Source organism: Trachypithecus francoisi, unplaced genomic scaffold (assembly GCF_009764315.1).
Source record: "Trachypithecus francoisi isolate TF-2019V2 unplaced genomic scaffold, Tfra_2.0 Lachesis_group10, whole genome shotgun sequence".
NCBI lineage: Eukaryota > Metazoa > Chordata > Mammalia > Primates > Cercopithecidae > Trachypithecus > Trachypithecus francoisi.
In genome coordinates, this window is record NW_022681455.1 from 77,360,485 (window position 1) to 77,386,913 (window position 26,429).

The 26,429-nt window shown below is 40.5% G+C and overlaps 1 protein-coding gene across 1 annotated transcript in view; it reads right to left on the reverse strand.

Annotated features, from left to right (window-relative positions):
• Positions 1 to 14,910, reverse strand: part of ANKS4B (ankyrin repeat and sterile alpha motif domain containing 4B) — a 28,005-nt gene extending 13,095 nt beyond the window's left edge. Inside the window, exons 1-2 of the mRNA XM_033217789.1 lie at positions 14,820 to 14,910; positions 11,816 to 12,056 (exon numbers count right to left, since the gene is read on the reverse strand). Of these exons, the coding sequence (XP_033073680.1) occupies positions 11,816 to 11,979 (164 nt within the window). The 5' untranslated portion in view covers positions 11,980 to 12,056; positions 14,820 to 14,910. The remainder of the gene's footprint in view (positions 1 to 11,815; positions 12,057 to 14,819) is intronic.
• Between the last annotated feature and the right edge of the window lie 11,519 nt (positions 14,911 to 26,429).

Genomic DNA, 26,429 nt, shown 5'->3' on the forward strand with positions numbered 1-26,429 from the left:
CAGCAGAAGTCTCAAACCCAACCCAGAGAGGCCAAGCAAGTCATGTAAGTGACTGAATGGGGCCAAGTTTGTTCTGTCAACGAAGTCACAGTTAAAAGCATACTCCACCTAGAAAGGACAGCCACAGCTCAGCTCCCTTGAATAAAAGCAGAAACAATATTGCCAGAGTTCCCATTTTTCAAATGAAGCCACAAATCCAGAATTTCATGAGAAATTCTGTGATTTTTAAGTGTTGGCTCCAATTTAAAAGAAAAATATAGTAAAGTCCAAATAAAACACATTTGTGGACCAGCTCCAGCCCATAAGCTGGCAACTGGTAACCTCCTTCTGAGCAGAGAGAACAGTGTGAGCAGAGGCACAGATGGCTGATATTACAAGGCATATTTGGAGAACCAGGAGTATAGATCAGCGTGACCAGAGTGCGTGGAGTTGGGGGTAAGGGAGAAGAGTGGAAAAGGAAAGAAAATGAAATCAAATCTAAGGAAAGCAAATATTAAGTAACATCGTTTTGCTGGGAAGCCAGTTTCCAGAAGGCTCTGGTCAGTCAGCCTGATTTAATTGTTTGGGATGAAAGGAGATCCTTCAACCTTGGCACAGACCTGCATCTTAAGGGACCGCTGTGCCTCCCCGCTAAACACGTGGTTTCACTTTTTATTTTAAATAAACACTAGATGCAAAAGACTCCTGAAGTATCCTAGACATCAAAGAGGGATTGTAAAACACCCAAGACGTTACTATAAACAGAAACACAAACATACTGATTAAATTTGCCTGAAGTTATCCTTGGATTGGATAAGTTGAAAACAAAATTATTGGGAGCGGTGAGCTGCAGGAGGGAGGGATGCAGAAGGGCACTAAGATGTCTGGGCTAAATGTATATGCTTAAGACCACAGAGTGGTGGAATTTTCCCATTTCACTGAATCTTTATTTTGCTTTAAGTTCTGGGATACATGTGCAGAACGTGCAGGTCTGTTACACAGGTATACATGTGCCATGGTGGTTTGCTGCACCCATCAACCCATCATCTAGGTTTTCAGCCCTTCATGCATTAGATATTTATCCTAATGCTCTCCCTCCCCTTGCCCCCCACCCCCAATAGGCCCCAGTGTGTGATGTTGCCCTCCCTGTGTCCACGTGTTCTCATTGTTTAACTCCCATTTATGAGTTGGAACATGCGGTCTTTGGTTTTCCCTTCCTGTGTTAGTTTGCTGAGAATGATGGCTTCCGGTTTCATCTATGTCCCTGCAAAGGACATGATCTCATTGTTTTTTTTTTTTCTTACGGCTGCACCCATTTCACTGAATCTTAAGAATGATGCTTTCAAGACAGAAGGAAGAACAGTAAACCTGAGATGAGCCCAAAGGTGGGTCTTCTTTTGAGAAAATTTCAAATGCAAAATTCCAGATTTACAGATGAAACTGTAAGACAATTCATGGGTTTTCCTAGTGGCTTTAAGCTATTAAAATTCACAAAACTTCAGCCGGGCGTGGTGGCTCACACCAGCAAACCTAGCACTTTGGGAGGCCGAGGAGGGCAGATCACGAGGTCAGGAGATCGAGACCATCCTCGCTAACACGGTGAAACCCCGTCTCTACTGAAAGTACAAAAAAATTAGCCAGGACTGGTGGCGTGTTGCCTGTAGTCCCAGCTACTCGACAGGCTGAGGCAGGAGAATGGTGTGAACCCAGGAGGCGGAGCTTGCAGTGAGTCGAGATCGCGCCACTGCACTCCAGCCTGGGCGACAGGGCGAGACTCCATCTCAAAAACAAAACAAAACAAAACAAAAACTTGCAAAAATTCTATTTACAGACACATTTCCGAATTGATGTACAATTTAAATGAAAATATTTTCTACAGACAAGTTGCATGGAGTCCTTTTAAATTCCTTACTTATCATTGTTCACATTTCTTGATAGAACCATTGCATATAACTGCCCGGGTGGCAAACTGGTCTCTCTCATTTGATCATCTGAGTTCAACATTGATGCTCTATGGTTTTCTTGGGCTAAGCTCAGTCTAGTGTGATTTTTTTCTATTCCCCTTTTCCCCAAAAGAGAAACTCACTGAAGAGATTTCAAATAACCCATTTATCCCTTGATTTTTGGTAGATCAGTGCATTTGGGCACTAATTTTTAAAGCTGGCTTAGCACTATTGTCACTAAGTAGGCAATTTGCTTAAATTACTCTGAGCATCTGTTCCATTCCAATTTCTCCTCCTGAAGTTGTTTTTTTGTGAAGTTCTCAGAAAACAACTATTCTTTCAAAAATGTTTTTCTGCATAAGAAGAAATATTTGGACTCACTAATAATCAAAGAAATGCAAATTGAAACAATACTCTGCCCTTTGCCAATCAGATAGGCAACGATTAAAAAGAATAGGAATACTTGGTTTTGGCAGGAGTATGGGAAAAGAAATACTGCTGGAAGAAGCAGAAAGTGGTTCAAATTTCCTGGCGCAATATACACAAAAAGTCTTTAAAATGAGGCACTCTTTTGAATCTACAATTCTACCTTTAGGAATTTGTCCTAAGGAAATAGAAGACCTTTGTGCAAAGATGAATGAGCAAGAATGTTCCTCCCAACCTTACTTATAACAGGAAAAAGACTGGATTCAAATTAAGCATCATGAATAGTCAACTGATTAAATATATTATGGCATCAACCTGTGTCCATCAGTGGAAGAATGGATAAAGAAAACACAGTCGCTCCACACAATGGAACACTAACCAGTCTTAAGAAACAAAGAAATCCTGTCATTTTCAACAACGTGGATGAGCCTGGAGGACAGTATGTTAAGTGAAATAAGACAGGCACAGAAAAATGAATACCACATGATCTCACTTATATGTGGAATCTAAAAAAGTCTCCTAGAGCCCAGGTGCGGTGCCTTATGCCTGTAATCCCAGCACTTTGGGAGGCTGAGGTGGGCAGATCACAAGGTCAAAAGATTGAGACCATCCTGGCCAACATGGTGAAACCCCGTCTCTACTAAAAATATAAAAGTTAGCTGGACGTGGTAGCGGGCGCCTGTAGTCCCAGCTACTTGGGAGGGCTGAGGCAGGAGAATTGCTTGAATCCAGGAAGTGGAGGTTGCAGTGAGCTAAGATCATGCCACTGCACTCCAGCCTGGTGACAGAGTGAGTCTCTGTCTAAAAGAAAAAGTCTCCTAGAAGCAGAAAGTAGAATGGTGATAACTAGGGAGAGGCAGACTAGGGAGATGTTGGTCAAAGGATACAAAATTCAGTGAGACAGGAGGAATAAGTAAAAGACATCTATTGTAACACATGATGACTATAGTTTTTTAATTAGTTAATCTATTTATTTTTTATAGAAATGGGGCCTTGCTATGTTGCCCAGGCTAGTCTCGAACTCCTGGCCTCAAGCAATCCTCCTGCCTCAACCTCCCAAAGTTCTGGGATTACAGGCATGAGCCATCATGATAAGCCACTCAGCTCAGTGGCTATAGTTAATAAGAATACACTGTATATTTAAAAATTGCCTACCAAGTAGACTTTAATGTTCTCATCACAAAAAGTGTAGAAGATAACACATATATTAATTAGCTAGATTTAATCCCACAATGTATACATATTTTTAAAAATCATGTTGTACACCATAAATATATACAATTTTTGTTAACTAATAAAAATAATGAAACTAGCCAGGCACAGTAGCTCACACCTGTAATCCTAGCACTTTGGGAGGCCAAAGTGGGTTGATCACTCGAGGCCAGGAGTTTCAGACCAACCTGGCCAACATGGTGAAACCTCGTCTCTACTAAAACTACAAAAATTAGCATGGGTGGTGGCATGCGCCTGTAATCCCAGCTACTCTGGAGACAGGCAGGAGAATTGCTTGAACCTGGGAGGCTGAGGGTGCAGTGAACTGAGATCGTACCACTGTGCTCCAGCCTGGATGACAGAGTGAGAAGCCATCTCAAAAACAAACTAACAAAAACCATAAAACAGAATACCATGAAGTCATTAAAATAGTGGCATGCATTATCCTATCCCTAGCAAATTAACACAGGAACAGAAAACCCAATACCACATATTCTTACTTATGAGTGAGAGCTAAACATTGGGTACTCACAGACAGAAAGATGGCAACAACAGACATGGGGGACTATGAGAGGAGGGCAACAGTTGAAAAACTATTTGATACCATGCTCACTATCTGGGTAATGAGATCGATCATACCTCAAACACCAGCATCCTGCAGTGTACCCACGTAGCAAACCTGCACATGTACCCTCTAAATCTAAAAGTTGAAATTGGCCTGGCGTGGTGGCTCATACCTGTAATCTCAACACTTTGGGAGGCCGAGGCAGGTGGATCACCTGAAGTCAGGAGTTTGAGACCAGCCTGGCCAACATATAGTGAAACGCTGTCTCTACTAAAAAATACAAAAATTAGCTGGGCATGGTGGCACACACCTGTAGTTTCAGCTACTTGGGAAGCTGAGGCAGGAGAATCACTCAAACCCAGGAGGTGGAGGCTGCAGTAAGCCAAGATTATGCCACTGCACTCCAGCCTGGGCGACAGAACAAGACTCTGTCTCAAAAAAAAAAAAAAAAAAAAAAGTTGAAATTATTAAAAAATAAAATAAAATAGTGGCATGGATCTCAACTTTTAAGTGCAAATGGTCCATGATATATTGTTAAATAATTAGAAGGTTTCAGTATAGTTTATATGATTGTCTTTTTAAGGGAGAGAATGTACATGTGTTTGCATGTACTCAGAGGAAAAAGTCTGAAAGGATATATACCCAAATGTTGATGACTGTGGGAACTGGTGTAATTTTTACTTTATCAATTCTATTCAATATGATGTGAAATGTTACAATAAGTACGTATTTCTTTAAGAATCAGACCGGCGTGGTCGGCATGGTGAAACCTTGTCTCTACTAAAAATACAAAAATTAGCCAGGTGTGGTGGTGGGCACCTGTAGTCTCAGTTATTCCAGAGGCTGAGGCAGGAGAATCACTTGAACCCAGGTGGCAGAGGTTGCAGTGAGCCAAGATCCCACCATTGCACTCTAGGATAGGCGACAAAAGCAAGACTCCATCTCAAAAAAAAAAGAATCCGCAGCGGGGAAAAGTCTAGTTTCCATTTTAAAAAATAAAACTGGCCAGGTGCGGTGGCTCATGCCTGTGATCCCAGCACTCTGGGAGGCCGAGGCGGGCGGATCACAAGGTCAGGAGATCGAGACCATCCTGGCTAACATGGTGAAACCCCGTCTCTACTAAAAACAAACAAAAAAATTATCCTGGCATGGTGGTGGGCGCCTGTAGTCCCAGCTACTCAGGAGGCTGCGGCAGAAGAATGGCGTGAACCCAGGAGGTGGAGCTTGCAGTGAGCCGAGATCGCGCCACTGCACTCCAGCCTGGGCGACAAAGCAAGACTCCATCCTAATAATAATAATAATAATATAATAATAATAATAATAATAAATAAAACCAAGAAATTTCATACACTTTAAAGGTAAAATGAATTTTTTTTTTTTTTTGTAATTGGGCCATTATGCTTCCTAGTGCAGGAAAATACATGTTAATGATGGCTTTCCATCTTTAAATTTTAAAAAGAAAGAAAAGAAAATAGTTTTCTAACAAAGCCAGAGTTTTTATATAAATGATTGCTATAGGATTGTCTATCAGGTAATGACAGATAAACTCTTAAATCATCAGACTGGAATGGACTTCAATAGCTGATTAGCTTCTAAATTCAATTTTTAATTTTCTTTTTTTTAAATTTTAGGTTCAGGAGTACATGTGCAGGTTTGTTATATCGGTAAACTCTTATCATGAGTGTTTGTTGTAGATTATTTTGTCACTGAGGCACTAAGCCAACATGTTCTCATCATTTAGCTCCCACTTATCAGTGAGAATATGTGGTATTTGGTTTTCTGTTCCTGCATTAGCTTGCTAAGAATAACGACCTCCATCTTCATCCATGTTCCATCCATGTTCCCAAGAAAGATGTTATCTCATTCTTTTTCAACTGCATACTATTCCATGCAGTATATGTACCACATTTTCTTTATCCAATCTGTCATTGATGGACATTTAGACTGATGCCATGTCTTTGCTATTGTGATAGTGCTGCAATGAACACTCACGTGCACGTTTGTCTGTTTGTTTGCTTTTTGAGATGGAGTCTTCCTGTTCCCAAGGCTGGAGTGCAGTGGCGCGATCTTGGCTCACTGCAACCTCCTCCTTGTGGGTTCAAGCAATTTTTGTGTCTCAGCCTCCTGAGGAGCTGGAATTACAGGCATGCGCCACCACACCCAGTTAATTTTTTGTATTTTTATTTTAATAGAGATGAGGTTTCATCATGTTGATCAGGCTGGTCTTGAACTCCTGACCTCAAATGACCCTCCCTCCTTGGCCTCCCAAAGTGTTGGGATTACAGGCGTGATCCAGGCATGTGTCTTTATAGTGGAAGGATTTATATTCCTTTGGGTATATACCCAGTAATGAGATTGCTGGCTCAAATGGTAGTTCTGCTTTTAGCTCTTGGAGGAATTGTCACACTGCTTTGCACAATGGTTGAACTAATTTACACTCCCACCAACAGTGTATGAGTGTTCGCTTTTCTTCTCAACCTCACCAGCATCTGTTATTTTTTGATGTTATAATAGCCATTCTGACTGATGTGAGATGGTAATTTTCTTCCCTTTTCAATTTTCTTAAATCTAATTGGAAATTTGGCGTCACACTGGTTCCCAGGATTAGCTATGGTCAAAAAGGGACCTCACAAGACTTTTTTTTCTTTTTTTTAGCCTACGTCAGGTCTACTCAACACAGCAGATCTGAGATGCTTTTGAGGGCAAGAAAACAAATCTGAGATCTACTAGATCCAAGACAGGAATTGAGAAGGAAGGACTAGGAAAAGCAAGATTAGAAGAATATTTGCACCCATAGCCAGTGTTTAATAAATATTAACATAAGCAAATGGGGGGCTGGATATTGATACTACATTGAAAGAAATGATGTTACCATGTCAATTTAGTGGAGAGAGAGATATACTGTAACAACCAATTGTGTTGGAACAAATGAGTAGCCACTTGGAGAATGCAGAGTTAGATCATAATTCAGATCTTAAATTATATAAAGTATTTAAAATAACAAATGAAACTAAAAATAGCACTAAAGGATCAGTCAATATTGAGTCATGACCTCAAAGTTAGAATCACAAAACAAAGATTGATAGACTTATATACAAATATATATATTTATGTTTACATTTATATTTAAAAATCTGTTGTCAAAAATGTAAACTGTGTATTATAAAGTAGTTGTAACCTATATGACAAGAGTTGATATTGTTAACTTTCAAAAGCATTTTTATCAATCAAGGAGAAATGTTGAAAATCCCAATATAAAAGTGGAATAAGGTTATAAATACACAGTTCACAAAAGTGGCATTCCAATGGCCAATTCTTTTTAAGCATAAAAAGAATTTTCGAACTCATCAGTAACCAAAGAAAAGAACATTAAAGCCACAGTGATATATCATTTTCTCTTTGTTTTGTTTTTTGAGACAGAGTCTCACTCTGTTGCCCAGACTGGAGTGCAGTGGTCTGATCTCGGCTCACTGCAACCTCCGCCACCTGGGTTCAAGGGATTCAGGAGCAATTTGTGCCTCAGCCTCCTGAGTAGCTGGGATTATAGGTGTGCACCACCACACCATGTTAATTTTGTCTTTTTAGTAGAGATAGGGTTTCGCCATGTTGGCCAGGCTGGCCTCGAACTCCTGGCCTCAAGTGATCTGCCCGCCTTGGCCTCCCAAAGTGCTGGAATTACAGGAGTGAGCCACCACACCTAGCCTGATATATCATTTTGGACCTATCATGTTGGCCAAAATGGGTACTCACTTTCTGAAGGACAACATGTCCATTTATACACACACAAAGTCTTTAAATTGCACATACGCTGCTATGGTTTGAATGTTTGTGTCCCCTCCAGAATTCATGCTGAAACTTAATCGTCAATGTAACAGCGTTAAGCAGTGTGGCCTTTAGGAGATGATTGAGTCATGAGGACTCTGCCCTCATGAATGGGGTTAGGCACCCTTATGAAAGGGCTTGACACAGGGAATTTGCCTCTTTTTTTGCCCCTTCCTTCCCTTCCTCCATGTGAGGACACAGCCAGAGGGTGCAACAACAAGGTACCATCTTGGAAGCGGAGACAGGGCTCTCACTAGGCACCAGTCCTGCTGGTGCTTTGATCTTGGATGTCCCTGCTGCCAGAATGGTAAGAAATAAATTTCTGGTTTTTATAAATTACCTAATGTAAGGTATTTTGTTATAGCAGTACAAATGGACAAACACAAATGCAAATTGATCCAGAAATTTCACTTTGGAGAATTTATTCTCAAGAAAATATGGCCGGGCCCGGTAGCTCACGCCTGTAATCCCAGCACTTTGGGAGGCCGAAGCAGGCAGATCACCTGAGGTCAGGAGTTCAAGACTAGCCTGGCCAACATGGTGAAACCCTGTCCCTACGAAAAATACAAAAATACAAAATTAGCCGGGCATGGTGGTGCATGCCTGTAGTCCCAGCTACTTGGGAGGCTGAGGCAGGAAAACTGCTCAAACCCGAGAGGTGGAGGTTGCAGTGAACCAGGATCATGCCACTGCACTCCAGCCTTAGCGACAGAGAGACTCCATCTCAAAAAAAAAAAAAAAAAAAAGACAATGTCAGCAAAGATTTATGTACAAGGATAGTCATCATAGCACTATTCAAACTAGGGAAAACAAACTATGCGTCCAGGAGAGGGGTTGGCTAAGAAATGTATTTGCTGACTAGAGTCCTACAAAGTCCCTGAAATTTACAGAAGAATATTAAAATGTATTTATACACACTATATTATATATAGAGAGAACTATATACATCTTAGTAGCATGGCATTATAGGACATTTTTTCTTCATGTTTTGTGTGCATATGTAAGGTTTAATTTTCTGGGTTCAGCTCATGTAACTTTTGTAATTAAAGACTAGCAGAACCAAGCTGAGTGCTGTGGTTCACACCTGTAATCTCAACACCTTGGGAGGCTGAGGCAGGAGGATTATTTGAGCTCAGGAGTTCGAGACCAGCCTGGGCAACAAAGCAAGACCCTGTCTCTATTAAAAATAAAAAAGAAATAAAGACCAGCAGAACAGTGATTGTCAGAGAATATTTAATGCTTTCACAGGCGAGAGAGAGAGAACACCTAAGCATTACTGTTCAAATTGGTCCTCAAATGGAACAAGAGCTCTCTGTTGACTGAGAAGAACCCCACACCCTCTTCTAGGAGGACAAACTCAGTGGTTGATACAGTTTGGATCTGTGAGATTTCGTGGGGAACAAATCTCAAATCAAATTGTAATCCACAATGTTGGAGGTAGGGACTGGTGGGCAGTGACTGGATCATGAATGGTTTAGCACCATCCCCCTTGGTACTGTCCTCATGATAGTGGGTTCTCATTAGATCTGGTTTCTAGCACCTCTCCCCTTGCTCTCTTGCTCTTGCTTCTGCCATGTGAGATGTCTTTTCCTTCTGCCATAATTGGAAGCTTCCTGAAGGCTCCCCAAAAGCAGAAGCTACTATGCTTCCTGTGCAGCCCGCAGAACTATGAGCCAGTGAAACCTCTTTTCTTTATAAATTATGCAGGCCCAGGCATTTCCTTATAGCAATGCAAGAATAGGCTAATACATTGATTTTAAAGTAACTGACATCTTGCAGTTTGTGGAAGGAGGTAGACTTTCTGTAGATGGAGAAAGTTGGGGAACCCTAGGCTGCGTAGGAGAAGAGATGAGATGACTGGAGAAGGCTGGCTGATGGGGATTGATGTGTCTGAGAAAAGAAAGCTTTAATCAGACAAGAGAGATGGGGAAGATCTGCTTCACTCACTTCCTCATTCAATCTTCAACTCGAGAACTCTCCCAATCCTGGGTTCTTCTGACTCTTCCTAAATGTCCCCTATTTTAATAAAGGGTGTCAACATCCAAAACCTGGGACCTTAACCCTCCTTTTTCTTTATCTGCTCACGTCCAGTCAATCATTATTGATTCTACATCCAAACTGCCACTCAAATCCAACTATATCTTCCCATTCCCAATGTCACTACCCTAGTCCAACTCATCTCGACCATTAAAACGTCCCCAAACATTCTCTCCGACTGTTATCCATCTACCTCAGTGAGTTTTGTAAACATAAATCTACTTCGGAAACTTCCCTGCATAAACCCAAGACATGGCTTCCTGGGCCCTTAGGATAAAGTCCTTACCAGAGTTGACAAGGCTGTTTGTGATCTGGTCTTATCTCTCACACTTGCCCTGACCCCACTCCTACTTGAGCCACGTCCAGCCATATTCAGCTTCTCTAGTTCTCAGAACGCAGTTTTCCGTCTTAGGGAAAACACTCTTTCATCTGGCCAACTTGTTCTCATTTTCCTAATCCCAGCTTAAATGCTTTCCCCTTAGGGAAGCCTTCCCTCACCCCTGAGATTGAGGTAAATGCCTGTTTAGTGCCCTCTGTTTCCCCTTTTGTAACAAATATCATAGATGAACCAAGCACAGTGGCTCACATCTGTAATCCCAGCACTTTGGGAGCCCAAGGCTGTCAGATCGCTTGAGCTCATAAGTTGAAGACCATCCTGGGCAACATGGCAAAACTCCATCACTACAAAAAATAGAAAAATTGCAAGGCATGGTGGTGCACACCTCTAGTCCCAGCTACTTGGGAGGCTCAGGTGGGAGCATCACTTAAGCCTGGGGCTCAAGGCTGCAGTCAGCTATGATCTCGACACTGTACTCCAGCCTGGGTGACAGAGTGAGACCCTGTCTCAAAGCAAACACACACACACACACACACACACACACACACACACACACATATCATAGATGTCTTGTCTTCCCCTCTCAAATCTGATCGCTATGATGGGGATTGTGGCTGTCTTGTTGATCACAGTGTGCCCAGTGGCTAGCAAAATATCTCTTAAGAGATAAGTAGCTGGCACATAACAGATACTGAATAAATGAGTATATTGAATTGGATTCACTTGGCTCCTTTATTTACCTTGTCCTTTTCTCTTTCTTTACCCTCTTGCATTACGGTTGCCAACACAACCTAGCCCTCTGATAAGAAGCAGAACAAGCAGAGGAGCTAGCTGACTCCTCCATTAAAATCTGGGCAAAGAGATGGTAGGTGTGTGTGTGTGTGTGTGTGTGTGTGTGTGTGTGTGTCTATCCACTAGCCAAACAAGTGATAGAGCTAAGACAGGCTAAAGATTCCTCGTAGAGCCAGCAACTCCACTCAAAAGAGCAAGACCCTGTTTCAAAAATAAAAAATAAAAAAAATCATGAGCTTGCACTGGGATTGAAAGTTAATAAAAGGCTGTGGGATTTTGATGGCACAGATAAACAAACAAACAAACAAAACTAAAAACTGTCATTTGTTCCAACCAAGGTTGACAACTTAAAACCAAGTAAAACAATGGCCTCTTTTAAAAGAGAAAACTATTTAAATTTCATGAAAAGCATTTTTAAAGGCATAGAATTAAAATATCTTCCCTCTTTCCCATGCAGATAATGCCTTAGAGTTCAGAGTCTCCCCTCTGATTGGGGCTAAGGGATGAGCCACTCCCATATTGCCAGTCCTCAGTGAGAAAAGAGAGCATTTCTAGGCATAGTTTTCTCTCTTTCTCTAAAAATCCAATCATTTAGACAATCTAGAAAGAGGATAAAGTATTTGTATTGACGTCCCTGACTCTTGCTGCTATTAAACCTACTGTGAACACTGTTTCCAACGGAAACCATTGGGTTGAACTTACCCTCTACTGCAGATTATCTCTAGGGCTTCCAGGTTCCCATGGTAGGCTGCCAAGAGAGTGGGAGTCATGCCATCTTCATCTGAAAGATTTAGATCTCGCTTGGTAGCTTCTTTTAGAAGTTCCAGGTAACTATCACTAGCAGCTTGGTGGTAACGAGTAGACATTTTTCCTGCTCACCAGAACTTGGCCAGATGTCTCTCCAGGCAGAGAAGGGTGTTGGTGGAGCAATCTTCCTATAGAGCTGGTTAATTAGTGACAAGGAAGAGTGTCACCAGGGGCAAAGCTCATTCCAACTGCTTCCTTTTGTGGAAGGCAACAAGGTTCAAGCCACTGAACTTGGACCTTTTCTCTCTGGAATAGACATGACTTTGACTATTGAAGACTGCTGTATTCATCTTGAGTGTTTTGAGGCACATTTAATTTTTCTATGTCCATTAGTTTCTTGAGTTAATATTGGCCATCTAGGCACAGGATGTAAGAAATCATTTCTAAAAAAGTGCAGAGCTAGTCTAGTTCACTAGCTGTTTTTTCCAAAAAGAACAGCTTTATTGAGGTATAACACCATTAAATTTACCCATTTTATGTATACAATTCAATGATTTTAGGACATTTATAAAGTTGCATGCCCATTATCATAATCCAGTTTCCATCATCCCTTAAAGATCCCTCGTGCCATTTGCTGTCAATCCCATTTCCACTCCCAAACCCAGGAAACCACCAGTCTGCTTTCTGTCTCTATAGATTTGTTTTTTATGGGCATTTCAGATAAATGGAATCCTACAATATATAGTCTTTAGCGTATAGCTTGTTTCAGTTCACAACTTTTTTGAGGTTTGTCATGTATAGCATGTAACAGTAGTGTCTTTCTTCCTTTTCACTGCTGAATAATATTCCACTGTGCTAACATACCAAATGTTCTTCATCCATTCAATGTTTCATGAATATGATGAATATTTGGGTTGTTTCCATATTTTAGTAATGATGAATAATGCTACTGTGAATACTGACATACAAGTCTCTGTGTGGACACATATTTTCATGTGTCTTGCATATATATCAAGGAGCGAAATTGCTGGGTTGCGTGGCAATTTACATTTAAATTTCAGAAGTTGCCAGACTGTTTTCTAAAGTTGCTGTACTACTTCACATTTCCACCAATAACATATGAGGGTTTCAATTTCTCCACATCCTTACCAGCCTTATTATTGTCTGTCTTTTTGTTTATGGCCATCCTAGTGGATGTGAAATGGTCGTATTATAGCTTTAATCTTAAGTTTCCTAATGACTAAGATATTGAGTATCTTTTCATGTGCCTATCAGCCATTCTTACATCTTCTATTCAAATCTTTTGCCCAATTTTTAATTGGGTTGTCTTATTAATAAATCATAAGAATTATTTACATACTCTGGATACAAGTCCTAGATCAGATATATTTGGAACAGAATGAAAATGAAAGTACTAGATATCAAGATTTATAGGATGCAGTTAAAGAAAAGCTTGGGGCAAAATTTGTAGTTTTTTATGCATATATGAGAAAGAAAAAAGATCTCAAATCAATAACTTAAACTTATTATCAATAACTCAAGGGAAGGAGAAAAAGTATAGAAAAATGACTATAAGGAGTACAATATAAGACCAAAAACATTTCAGATCTATCTGCAATAAAAACAAAAGAAAATGGTCTAAATTTATGGTGTGGAAGACTCAGCCGTGTCTTGTTTATAATAGACACATCTAAAAGATAAAATTGCAGAAAGATTGAAAGCAAAAAATGGAAAAGTTATAGCAAGCAAATACTAACAAAACATTTGTGTACCCATATAGATGGTCTGCAATTTATGAGAGTTTGACCTAATTTTCAACTTCATGATGGTACAAAAATGACAGGAATTTAGTATGCTTCTCAGCTCACAACTGAGTTATTATATCAACTTATGGTGGTTTTGAATTGTAAGTTGAAGAGCACCTGTACTGGTAGCAAGGAAACATATAGCTTAAGCCAAAACATGTACTAGGCATAAAGAGAGATAATACATGATAATGAAAGGAACAACTAATCAAGAAACCATGATGGTTTTAAACTTGTATAAATTGAATAACATAGCTGCAAAAAAGGGAAAGCAAAAATTAAACAGAAAAAAAACAAAACCACAATCATAAGGGAAGATTTCAGACATCATCATAATGTTCTATATCAGACTAAAAATTGGTATAGCTATAAAATATTTTGGCCGGGCCCGGTGGCTCACTCCTGTAATCCCAGCACTTTGGGAGGCCGAGGGGGTGCGGATCACGAGGTCAAGAGATCGAGACCATCCTGGCCAACATGGTGAAACTCCGTCTCTACTAAAAATACAAAAATTAGCTGGGCGTGGTGGCACATGCCTGTAGTCCCAGCTACTCAGGAGGCTGAGGCAGGAGAATCGCTTGAACCCAGGAGGTGGAAGTTGCAGTGAACCAAGAGAGCACCATTGCACTCCAGCCTGGTGACAGAGTGAGACTCCATCTCAAAAAAAAAAAAAAAAGATTTGAACACAATTAACAAGCTTGATCTAACAGTCACATGGAGAAGGGACCCTGTGCCCAATAGTAAATGTATGTTTTTTCTAAGCACACATAGAATATTTATAAAACCTGACCACTGAATAGAAGCAGTGCAGTTCTCAACAAGTAACAACAGGGTTCATGCAAACCATGTTCTCTGAAGACACTGTAACTAAATTAGAAACCACCATCCTTACATAACTCATCAACTATGCATATGTTCTTCTGTGGTGTATTTTTTACATTGTTTTCATCAAATACATATAATTTTACATTACGTCTTTTCCACTCTTTAATCCATCATAAATAGATTCCCATACTGTTGCACAATCTTTAATATATTTGGATAATTGTCCACTAAATTGATGTGAGAAATATCTATTTTTGAAGCCTGTAACTGTATATTCGTCTTATCTCTTTTTGTCTAAATTTTTATTCCAAGATAAATTATTTACTCACTCAGAAAAAACTCCAAGCTTTCATCTGCAATTTCTTCACAATAATAATGAGCTCCAAGAGTCACTGTTTGTTCCTTTTTCTGGCTTCTAGGCGAACAGCAGTAGAAGCAGCCTGGAGGGCAGAATTATTTAGCTTGTATTAAACATTGTCAGGGAAAGTGACATATCCAAACACGATTGTGAATACTTTGAGAAAACGGTAAGGTAGTTCCTCAATTTTTATATGAGCCACTTTAATTTAGATACAACTGCATTCATTAATGCACTTTGACATTTAAAAATAGGTCAGGCGTGGTGGCTCACGCCTGTAATCCCAGCACTTTGGGAGGCCAAGGCAGGTGGATCACTTGAGGTCGGGAGTTCAAGACCCACTTGGCCAACGTGGCAAAATCCCATCTCTACTAAAATACAAAAATTATCTGGGCATGGTGGTGCACACCTGTAAGCCCAGCTACTCATGAGGCTGAGGCAGGAGAATCGATTGAACCTGGGAGGCTGAGGGTGCAGTGAACCGAGAACACACCACTGCACTCCAGCCTGGGTGACAGTCAAGACTCTGTCTCAAAAAAATAAAAAATAAAAAAAATATATAACCTGATAGAGAACTTCTCAAAGATGTATTATTTGTAGTAGAATCCTAAGACTCCATCCAAAGGGTCTGCTCTCAGAAGAAGATGAGGAGGAAGAGGAAGAGAACAATGGTGGCCACTAGGATGGTCATAAACAAAATGAGGATGAGGATTGTCAAAGTCAAAGTAAAAATCTAGAGCTGAATCTCTAAATTTAATGTTTTATTTGGAAAAAGACTTGCAATTTGGGATATATACATAGACCAGGTGGTCTTCAGTATGTCTGAAGAAGAGAAGTTTAGAGGTTTTATTAAAGAGAGAAATGTTACACATTGCTCTTCAAGAAAGTTCATTGGCACTAGTAAGGGTTTGGAGAGATGGTAAGCTCTGATTAGTGGGCAAAATTCGTCTTAGAGTTGCAGCAAGTTATCTCAGCAGCTGTAAATAAAACTGCTCCTGGGTTAGAGCAGGCAGTCCCAGCAGTCAGTTTTGCAGAGAATTACATTCTTGGAGCAAACTTTTTGTTTTTTGGTTTTTTTTTTGTACTCAAGAGTGCTACCACCCAGCTTCTCAACCCTGATTTAGTTGGGTATGACAAGAATGATGCAATTTGCGTGATTGACTTTCACAGGATGGAGGCAAAGGGTAAAGAAGACAAGATAATTATCGAGATGAGGAAGGACTGGAGATAGAAGACAAGAAAGAGAATTTCTCAGTTCCAGTAGTACTTAGGACTTGAACTTAAAGTCTCCTGTGAAATGGTGAAATAACCAAACTTTTCTTAAATGGAAAATATACTGGCATCTTCTGGAACACCCTTGGGAAAATTTCTTCCCTGGGAGAAGAATGGGGTGATGGGGGTGGGGCAGGGAGGTGGGGGCAGAGATAAGGATTTAAAACATTCCTCCGAACTTGAAGATCCTCCTTATCCCATCCCTTCAAGGTGAGGTTGGGAAAGAGGGTTGAAGACCTAGAGTTCATATAATTCAGGGAAAGTTACTCCATCTATTTGAGTCTCCAAATCCTTGTGAATGAAATTGGGGGATATTGCTAGTGATCATATCATCATATCGTCATCATCAAGTAACTTTACTGTAGTAAAGAGAAAGAAATAAAATTTCTTACAACCCATAAAGTATGTTTTTACAAACTAGAAGTAGTGTGATTGTGGCTTAGGGAACAGAGAAAGTTTTAGCCCAGTAATCATTTTTGAATTCCTCAAAGCCCAAATGAAACAAAATTGGTGGGAGATGGTAAGGGCAGAAATTAATAAAAAGAGCTAATATAAATTTGCATATAATGTAGACATTAATTCCTTGTGAGGAGTCATGGTAATTGTGGGGGCAGTTGTGGATTTTTTTGACTGTACTGATCTTGTGGAAATTAGTATTTGAGCGTGTTCCAGCAGTGTACAGATGGGCTCTTGGAAGGCCGGAGAAGAGTATTTGCCAGACACACACTGGAGAGACTTTGAGGCTCAGACTTGATTGGCAGTGACCCCAAGTCAAGGCTCTAATCAACCTTCCTGTTGGAGCCTCGCCGAGCTCCTCATATCTCCCTATACTCCTGCACTACTAGTGTATCTCAGCTTAGAGAAACATCCTGCCCATGACCTCTGTGTTCCCTTGACCGTGACTGACACTTAGGTTTAGACAGGTAGGTTTTATTTCCTCCTGCACTGTGCTGAAACTCTAGAAACTCAAACCATTATCTGGAACTCCAAGCATTTGCTTATTTAATAAGAAGCCTTCTCCACACACACCACTTCTTTTCTGCCAAAGACCCAGAGAAAACATGGTTAATCCGCTTCTAGGGGCAGCACTTGGAGAGATTCTCCCATGAATGGGTCCTCTCCTCTCCCCAGAGCAAGGACATTGTCAGCTTCTCATTGTGTTTATGATTTTACAGTCTCCCCTAACATCATAATAGCTGACAGTAGCTGACAACTAGGTGGTCTAAATAGGTGTTCCTTCTACCACGGAGTCCAATCCTGGCCCAGAGGAAGCAGCATTTGGATGAAGAATTTACCTGGGACTCTGACTATCTATAAAACAGAGTCGTGTGTGTCCCTTTGCTCAGGGAGAGGAAAAGAAGGGACAGAGATGATGGTAGTTGATACTTTCAGTCTACCTCCACGAAAAAAAATAACACTTGCAAAGTACAAACCAAACTTCTTCCTCATTGTTCTGAAAAACCATTTGCTGCTAATTGGGGAAGAAATTCAATGGCTTCTGCAACGCAGAAACACATATTTTTACTAATGAGATTGCCCTTGTGTCCTAAGAGATCTAGTTTTCAAAAGCAGCCTGTGTTTGATCTCTAAAGCTATTCATGTCTAATTAGAGAAGAAATTCACTTGTATGGTAGGGAAGCACATTTTTTTTTTTTTACATAAGGGAAAAGATCAGAGTAGAATACTGCTTTTAACAAGATTACTTCATCTAATGAGGATCTTATTATGAATTTTAATGAAAATAAAAACAGTAACAAAGTAAGGGAAATTAGAGGATATTACAAAAGTCCTGTTGTTCCACAGAAAACTTATAGGAACCATGCAAGGACAAGAGAAGCCATCAGTAATACACTGCTGTATGCACTGCACTTGGGTTTATGAGAGACTATCTGTTAAGGTAAAGACGTGCTCAAATATATTATCCAGAAAATGTCACTTACATGTATATTCTTTTCTCTTTAGCACAATGATACAACCGTTCAATCTATTTGATATGGATTTCTCCTATTAGGAAGAAATTTCAACAACTTCACTTCTAACTTAAATACATACATCAGCTAGCCTGGCCAACATGGTGAAACCCCGTGTCTACTAAAAATACAAAAATTAGCTGGGCATGGTGGCAGGTGCCTCTAATCCCAGCTACTCAGGAGGCTGAGGCAGGAGAATCGCTTGAACCTGGGAGACAGAGGTTGCAGTGAGCCAAGATCGTGCCATTGCACTCCAGCCTGGGCGACAAGAGTGAAACTCCGTTTCAAAAAATAAATAAATAAACACATATAACACCATCAAAATAAGGAGAAACTTTCTTTCCCGCATTGAAAGTCACTGATGTTTTCCTTAAAAGCATTGCATCATGTCTGTATTCTTTAACAATCAAAAAGAACCATTGTCTGCCTTTTTGTTTCTTCTTTTCTAAATGAAAACATTTATTAAAATATTTAGGTGGATAAGTTGCCTATTGAAATTGTAATGTCCCTGAAGTATCGGTTGAGCTTAATTTATTCATATAAGTTTCAAGTCATTCAAAGGCCTATTTTTCTGGCAGAAAACTAAAGACAGAGCTGTTATTGTACCATCTGGTTTGCATGAGGAGTCTCCTGGCATCTCTTAACTGCACATTTTATAAATGCTAAGTCCCAGATGGCATACATTGTAACAGTGAAGAGTTTTATAAAGCCTTCCAAAAACAAATTCTTTCAAATTTGAATACTGGATAGTCTAAGCAGGGGCTAGGAATTTAAATTCTACACTTGATTAAACTGGCTTTGTTAGCTGAACAAATTTCTTTTTTTTCTTATGTCTTTCCTCCTTCCTAATTATTGGTTCTGTGACTTGAAGATTTCAATCCTTGTAATTCTTCTACCAACAGATCCCCTCTATAACTCAAGTTCCAGAAAAATGGCAGGAACAACAATCATTGGAAAAACCTATGTTAGGTGCCATTCTGTTTCAAGATGGCAGAGTTTACTACAAGGACGTGTGTTACAGCACCCATTAGCAGATCATCAAATAACATCAAAACCGTTCAACTCTTACGAAGCTGATGGTTGGACTGGAAAGACAAGCAAATGTAAACTCCAAGCACTGTGTTGAAATAAAGCCAGAGTGGAGTAATGATTGAGAACATAGGGTCTAAAGTCAGAGACTGACAGATATTAAGCCCTACATTGGATCTTGCCCTTAACTTGGACAAATTACTTCTCCCTGAGCTTCGGTTTCTTCATCAGTAAAATAAAGACAGTACTTTTCTCTTTAGACGGAAATTATTCACAGGGTTGTTGAAAGTAATTACTGAATATTTGTAAAATACTTAAGTACAGCTTATGGTGTGTAGCTAGTACTCAACGAATGTAGATTAGTATTAGTACTAGCACTAGGAGAAAGAAAGTTTCTCCTTTAAGTCAATCCTATATAAATACAGCATTTTCTTAAAACTTCTCTTTTCTCTGCATTTTCATTCTCAATAACAACAGCCGGGACCTAGATTTTTTTTCCCCACCCCTTATCATGGTATAATAAAAATAATATATATTTTATAGTCACACAGAACTGAATTTCAATCTGGGGTTTTGTACTAGTTTACTAGGACTTCTATAACCAAGTACCACAGACTGAGTGGCTTAAACAAATTTATTTTCTTACAGTTCTGGAAGCCAGAAATCTGAAATCAAGGTGTGAGCGTGGTTGGTTCCTTTTGAGGGCTGTGAGAAAAGGACCTGTTCCAGGCCTCTCTCCTGGAGAAAGACTTGTAAATAGCCATCTTCTCCTTGGGTCTTCATGCCATCTTCCTCTTCACATGTCTGTGTCCAAATTTTCTCTTCTTATAAGGACACTTGGTCCTTATAAGATATTGATTAGGGCACCTTAATAACTTCCTTTAACATCATCACCTCTGTCAAAGCGGTGTTCGTCTGTTTTCACACTGCTGTAATGAAATACCCGAGACTGGGTAATTTATCAAGGAAAGAGGTTTAATTGACTCACAGTTCCAACATGGGTGGGGAGGCTTCAGGAAACACAATCCTGGCGGAGGCAAAGGGGAAGCAAGCACCTTCTACACATGGTGGCAGGAGAGAGAAGAATGAAGGAGGAGCTTCCTAACACTTATAAAACCATCAAATCTCATAAGAACAAACTCACTATCCCGAGAACAGCATGGGGGAAACCACCCCCATAATCTAATCACCTCCCTCCCTCAATACATGAGAATTACAATTTGAGATGAGATTTGGGTAGGGACACAGAGTCAAACGTATCAAAGACTATCTCCAAATAAAGTAACATTCTGAGGTGCTAGAAATTAGGACCTCAACATAAGTGGTGGGGGAGATATATTTTCAGCCCATAATAACTTTCTACTACTATCAACTGAAGGAAAATTCACCTCAAGGAGACTTCATTTCATTTTCTTACTCCTATCTGGATTATTTATAAATCAGTGCTTAGCACAAGGTCTATACATTGTGGCCTTCTTCTTAGAAAGACTCATGGACTCACATTGTTTCTGGGAACCGCCTACTCTTTCCCAGAACTCTGCATGAAACACGAACGATGTACATGCGGCTTACAAAACCTGCGGAGGACCCAGTGAGGAAGGAATGGCTTATAGAGCTATGATCAAAGGAGACTTAGCAGGACTCAGCTGTTATTTGAATGGTGGGGGACATTTTATGGAAAAGATGCTTTAAAGATTATACAAAGGTGGCCAGGCATGGTGGCTCACACCTGTAATCCCAGCACTTTGGGAGGCCGAGGTGGGTGTATCACCTGAGGTCAGGAGTTCAAGACCAGCCTGGGCAAAATGGGGACACCCTGTCTCTACTAAAAATACAAAAATTAGCTTGGTGTGGTGGCATGCGCCTGCAGTCCTAGCTACTTGGGAGGCTGAGGCAGAAGAATCACTTGAACCCAGGAGATGGAGGTTGCAGTGAGCCAAGGTTGTGCCACTACACTCCAGCCTGGGCAAGAGCGAAACTCTGTCTCAAAAAAATAAAAAAGATTATACAAAGGTGAGAATCAACCTCTTTAAACATAGGGGGAAAAGTAAAAAGCAGAGATGAGGGGAGCCCTGGATTCAATTCCCAGCACTGTCACTAAGTAACTGCAGGACTTAGAGTTATTGTCCCTATCTGTAATCCAGGTTCCTGGCCTCTGATATAAGGAGGTAGCAACCAAATTCTGTTATCAGTCAAGTTTCATCAGAGAAGCAGAACCATTCTGAGTGATACAGAATAAAGGGTTTATTGCAGAGATTAAGCTTATACCTGGAAGCCAGGTAAGCTGTCTAGTAAGGCTATTTCTTCTGCACCAGATGTTAGACCCAAAGTCCGTAGGGCCAGCAATTGGGAAGTAAAGATGGAGGGGAAGTGAAGAAAAAGAACAAATTAGAATCTGCAGGGACAAACTGGAACCCCAGAGAACAAAACGAAACCCATGCCTGTCTCTTACCACCCCCAACCTGGACGACACAGGTGTCTACAGGATAAGCTGCCACCTTTCACCATGGACAGAGCTGCAAATGCACCTGGCCTAGGATTCAGAGAAGCTGAAGGGGGAGATCTGGATAGAGTGGGAGGAGCCGCAGGTTTGCCTCCTGCCCCACGCCCACAAGGTGAGCAGCAGCTCAGCCACAATATACATGGTCTCTCTATGGTTTTGAAAGTTACTTTAGCTGTGCAAAAGCTCTTTAGTTTAATTAGATCCCATGTGTCAATTTTTGCTTTTGCTGCCGTTGCTTTTGGTGTTTTAGACATGAAGTCCTTGCCCATGCCTATGTCCTGAATGGTACTACCTAGATTTTCTTCTAGGGTTTTTATGGTATTAGGTCTAACATTTAAGTCTCTGATCCATCTTGAATTAATTTTCGTATAAGGGGTAAGGAAAGGATCCAGTTTCAGCTTTCTACTTATGGCTAGCCAATTTTCCCAGCACCATTTATTAAATAGGGAATCCTTTCCCCATTTCTTGTTTCTCTCAGGTTTGTCAAAGATCAGATGGCTGTAGATGTGTGGTATTATTTCTGAGGACTCTGTTCTGTTCCATTGGTCTATATCTCTGTTGTGGTACCAGTACCATGCTGTTTTGGTTACTGTAGCCTTGTAGTATAGTTTGAAGTCAGGTAGCGTGACGCCTCCAGCTTTGTCCTTTTGACTTAGGATTGTCTTGGCAATGCGGGCTCTTTTTTGGTTCCATATGAACTTTAAAGCCGTTTTTTCCAATTCTGTGAAGAAAGTCATTGGTAGCTTGATGGGGATGGCATTGAATCTATAAATCACCTTGGGCAGTATGGCCATTTTCACGATATTGATTCTTCCTATCCATGAGCATGGTATGTTCTTCCATTTGTTTGTGTCCTCTTTGATTTCACTGAGCAGTGGTTTGTAGTTCAGCTAAAGAAAGAAACTACCATCAGAGTGAACAGGCAACCTACAGAATGGGAGAAAATTTTTGCAACCTACTCATCTGACAAAGGGCTAATATCCAGAATCTACAAAGAACTCAAACAAATATACAAGAAAAAAACAAACAACCCCATCAAAAAGTGGGGAAAGGATATGAACAGACATTTCTCAAAAGAAGACATCCATACCGCCAACAGACACATGAAAAAATGCTCATCATCACTGGCCATCAGAGAAATGCAAATCAAAACCACAATGAGATACCATCTCACACCAGTTAGAATGGCAATCATTAAGAAGTCAGGAAACAACAGGTGTTGGAGAGGATGTGGAGAAATAGGAACACTTTTACACTGTTGGTGGGATTGTAAACTAGTTCAACCATTATGGAAAACAGTATGGCGATTCCTCAAGGATCTAGAACTAGATGTACCATATGACCCAGCCATCCCACTACTGGGTATATACCCAAAGGATTATAAATTACTCTACTACAAAGACACATGCACACGTTTGTTTATTGCGGCACTATTCACAATAGCAAAGACTTGGAATCAACCCAAATGTCCATCTGTGACAGACTGGATTAAGAAAATGTGGCACATATACACCATGGAATACTATGCAGCCATCAAAAAGGATGAGTTTGCGTCCTTTGTAGGGACATGGATGCAGCTGGAAACCATCATTCTTAGCAAACTATCACAAGAAGAGAAAACCAAACACCGCATGTTCTCACTCATAGGTGGGAACTGAACAATGAGATCACTTGGACTCGGAAAGGGGAACATCACACACTGGGGCCTATCATGGGGAGGGGGGAGGAGGGAGGGATTGCATTGGGGAGTTATACATGATATAAAAGTCATGCACATGTACCCTAGAACTTAAAGTATAATAAAAAAAAAAAAGAAATTCTCAAAACTATGAAACAGTATATGTATATTAGAAAGTATTATAACCTATACTGTATGCAGATGGACATTGCCATTAAAAATCAAGAAAAATCTAAAAAAAAAAAAAAAAAAAGAAAGTTACAGGCTGGTGGTGGATGGGATAAATATGGCCAGAGATATGTCTCGTTTGGCAGGCATAGGATTTTGAAAATATTTTTAACATTAAATATCAACATTAAAATTGAGAAAATTGAATGGAATCTGGATTTTCAGCTTCCAGATGCGAAACTGAACATCATGACAATTACCTCTGCCTAAGCTGAGAAGCAGGTTTTTTTGGGTTTGTTTTTGTTTTTAAGATGCAGTTTTGCTCTTGTTGCCCAGGCTGGAGTGCAATGACGTGATCTCAGCTCACTACAACCTCCACCTCCCGGATTCAAGCAATTCTCCTGCCTCAGCCTCCTGAGTAGCTGGGATTACAAGCATGGGCCACCACGCTCGGATACTTTTTTGGTATTTTTAGTAGAGATGAGGTTTCTCCAGGTTGGTCAGGTTGGTCTCGAATGCCCAACCTCAGAGGATCCACCCACCTCGGCCTCCCAAAGTGCTGGGATTATAGGCGTGAGCCACTGTGCCCAGCCAAAGCAGTTATTTCTTTAGATGCAGCCTGGACTCAACAGTCCACCTCACCCCCAGCTGCCCAGAGCTGTAATCCTGACCCTGAGGGCAATAGTTAGTCACTTGCCATTCTCATCACACTAAAGCCATTTCCTTGCACCCAACCGACTTCACTCATGTACAGTATTTGCCTTACTCCAGTAACCATGTCGAATGGCCTTTTGAGTGTGACAATGTCCTATCATTTCCTATCACATCAGTTACATCTTAACCCTCCCTCATTTCCTTCTGTGCCAGTCAGTCACCAAATACACATTGTGCATCTGGGTGAAAGCTCTCCTAGTCCCCATTTCCAGCATTTCTGGTCAATTCTCAAGCATTAAAAAGGCTGTTCTCTTGGGGATATTTACACCTGCACTCACAGGGTTATAAGACTTAAGCAAACTTACATACTGCCCAATTGCAGGTGAATTACTGATCAGTAGAAAGAACACACACACACACTTGCAGGATAATTTCCTAGGTTAGCCAAGGATACAGAAGTGGCTACACAGAGCAAAATGAGCTGGTGTGTGTTTTAGTAACACTTTATCCTGGTCCCATAGTGTCATTGCTGTGTGGGCACCTTACACACTGTGAACAAATAGAGTCCTGCCATAGTTAAAAACAGCAGCTTGGCCGGGCGCGGTGGCTCAAGCCTGTAATACCAGCACTTTGGGAGGCCGAGACGGGCGGATCACGAGGTCAGGAGATCGAGACCATCCTGGCTAACACGGTGAAACCCCGTCTCTACTAAAAAATACAAAAAACTAGCCGGGCGAGGTGGCGGGCGCCTGTAGTCCCAGCTACTCGGGAGGCTGAGGCAGGAGAATGGCGTAAACCCGGGAGGCGGAGCTTGCAGTGAGCTGAGATCCCGCCACTGCACTCCAGCCCGGGCGACAGAGCGAGACTCCGTCTCAAAAAAAAAAAAACAAAACAAACAGAAAAAAAACAGCAGCTTATTTCTTGCTATATCACTGCTCTTTTATATGCAAGCTACTCTAGAAAAACATATATATGTATCTATACACATGCATAAACACACACACATACGTATCACTAATCTCTTACAATATCGACTTCTCTTGGTTCTTGAAACAACCTCAGCACAGGCAAAGCCACATAACCATCTAGGATAAAGACAACCAAATCAGTATCCAGGTATTCTCAAGCAAGATTCAAACAAGCAGAAGAAAACTTCAGAGCTCGAAGACAAGACTTTCAAGTTAACCCAATCCAACAAAGACAAAGAAAAAAGGATTTTTAAAATGAGCAAAGTCTCCAAGAAGTTTGGGAGTATGTTAAACAACCAAACCTAAGAATAATTGGCATTCCCGAGGAAGAAGAGAAATCTAAAAGTTGGAAAAACATATTTGAGGGAATAATTGAGGAAAACTTCCCTAGCTGTGTTAGAGATCTAGACATCCAAATACAAGAAGCTCAAAGAACACCCAGGAAATTCATCATAAAAAGATTATCATGTAGACACATAATTTTCAGGTTATCTAAAGTTAAGATGAAGGAAAGAATCTTAAGAACTGTGAGGCAAAAACATCAGGTAACTTATAAAGGAAAAATTATCAGATTAACAGCAGATTTCTTGGCAGAAACCCTACAGGTCAGAAGGGATTGGGGTCCTGTCTTTAGCCTCCTTAAACAAAACAATTATCAGCCAAGAATCTGGTATCCAGTGAAACTAAGCTTCATAAATGAAGGAAAAACACAGTCTCTTTCAGACAAACAAATGCTGAGACGATTCGCCACTACCAAGCCAGCACTGCAAGAACTGCTAAAAGGAGCTCTAAATCTTGAAACAAATCCTCAAAAATACACCAAAATAGAACCTCTTTAAGGCATAAATCTCACAGCACTTATAAAACAATAACACAATGAAAAAAACACACAAGGTATTCAGGCAACAACTAGCACAATGAAAAGAATAGTACTTCACTTCTCAATACTAATACTGAATGTAAATGGCCTAAATGCTCTACTTAAAAGATATAGAATGGCAGAATGAATAAGTATTCAGCAAGCAAGTATCTACTGTCTTCAAGAGACTCATCTAACATGTAAGGACTCACATAAACTTAAGGTAAAGGGATGAAAAAGGACAGTCCATGCAAATGGACATCAAAAGTGAGCAGGAGTAGCTATTCTTGTGTCAATCAAAACAGACGTTAAAGCAACAACAGTTAAAAAAGACAAAAAGGCAAGGTGCAGTGGCTCATGCCTATAATCCCAGCACTTTAGGAGGCTGGAATGGGCAGATCACCTGAGGTCAGAAGTTCAAGACCAGACTGGCCAAGATGGTGAAACCCCATCTCTACCAAAAATACAAAAATTAGCTGG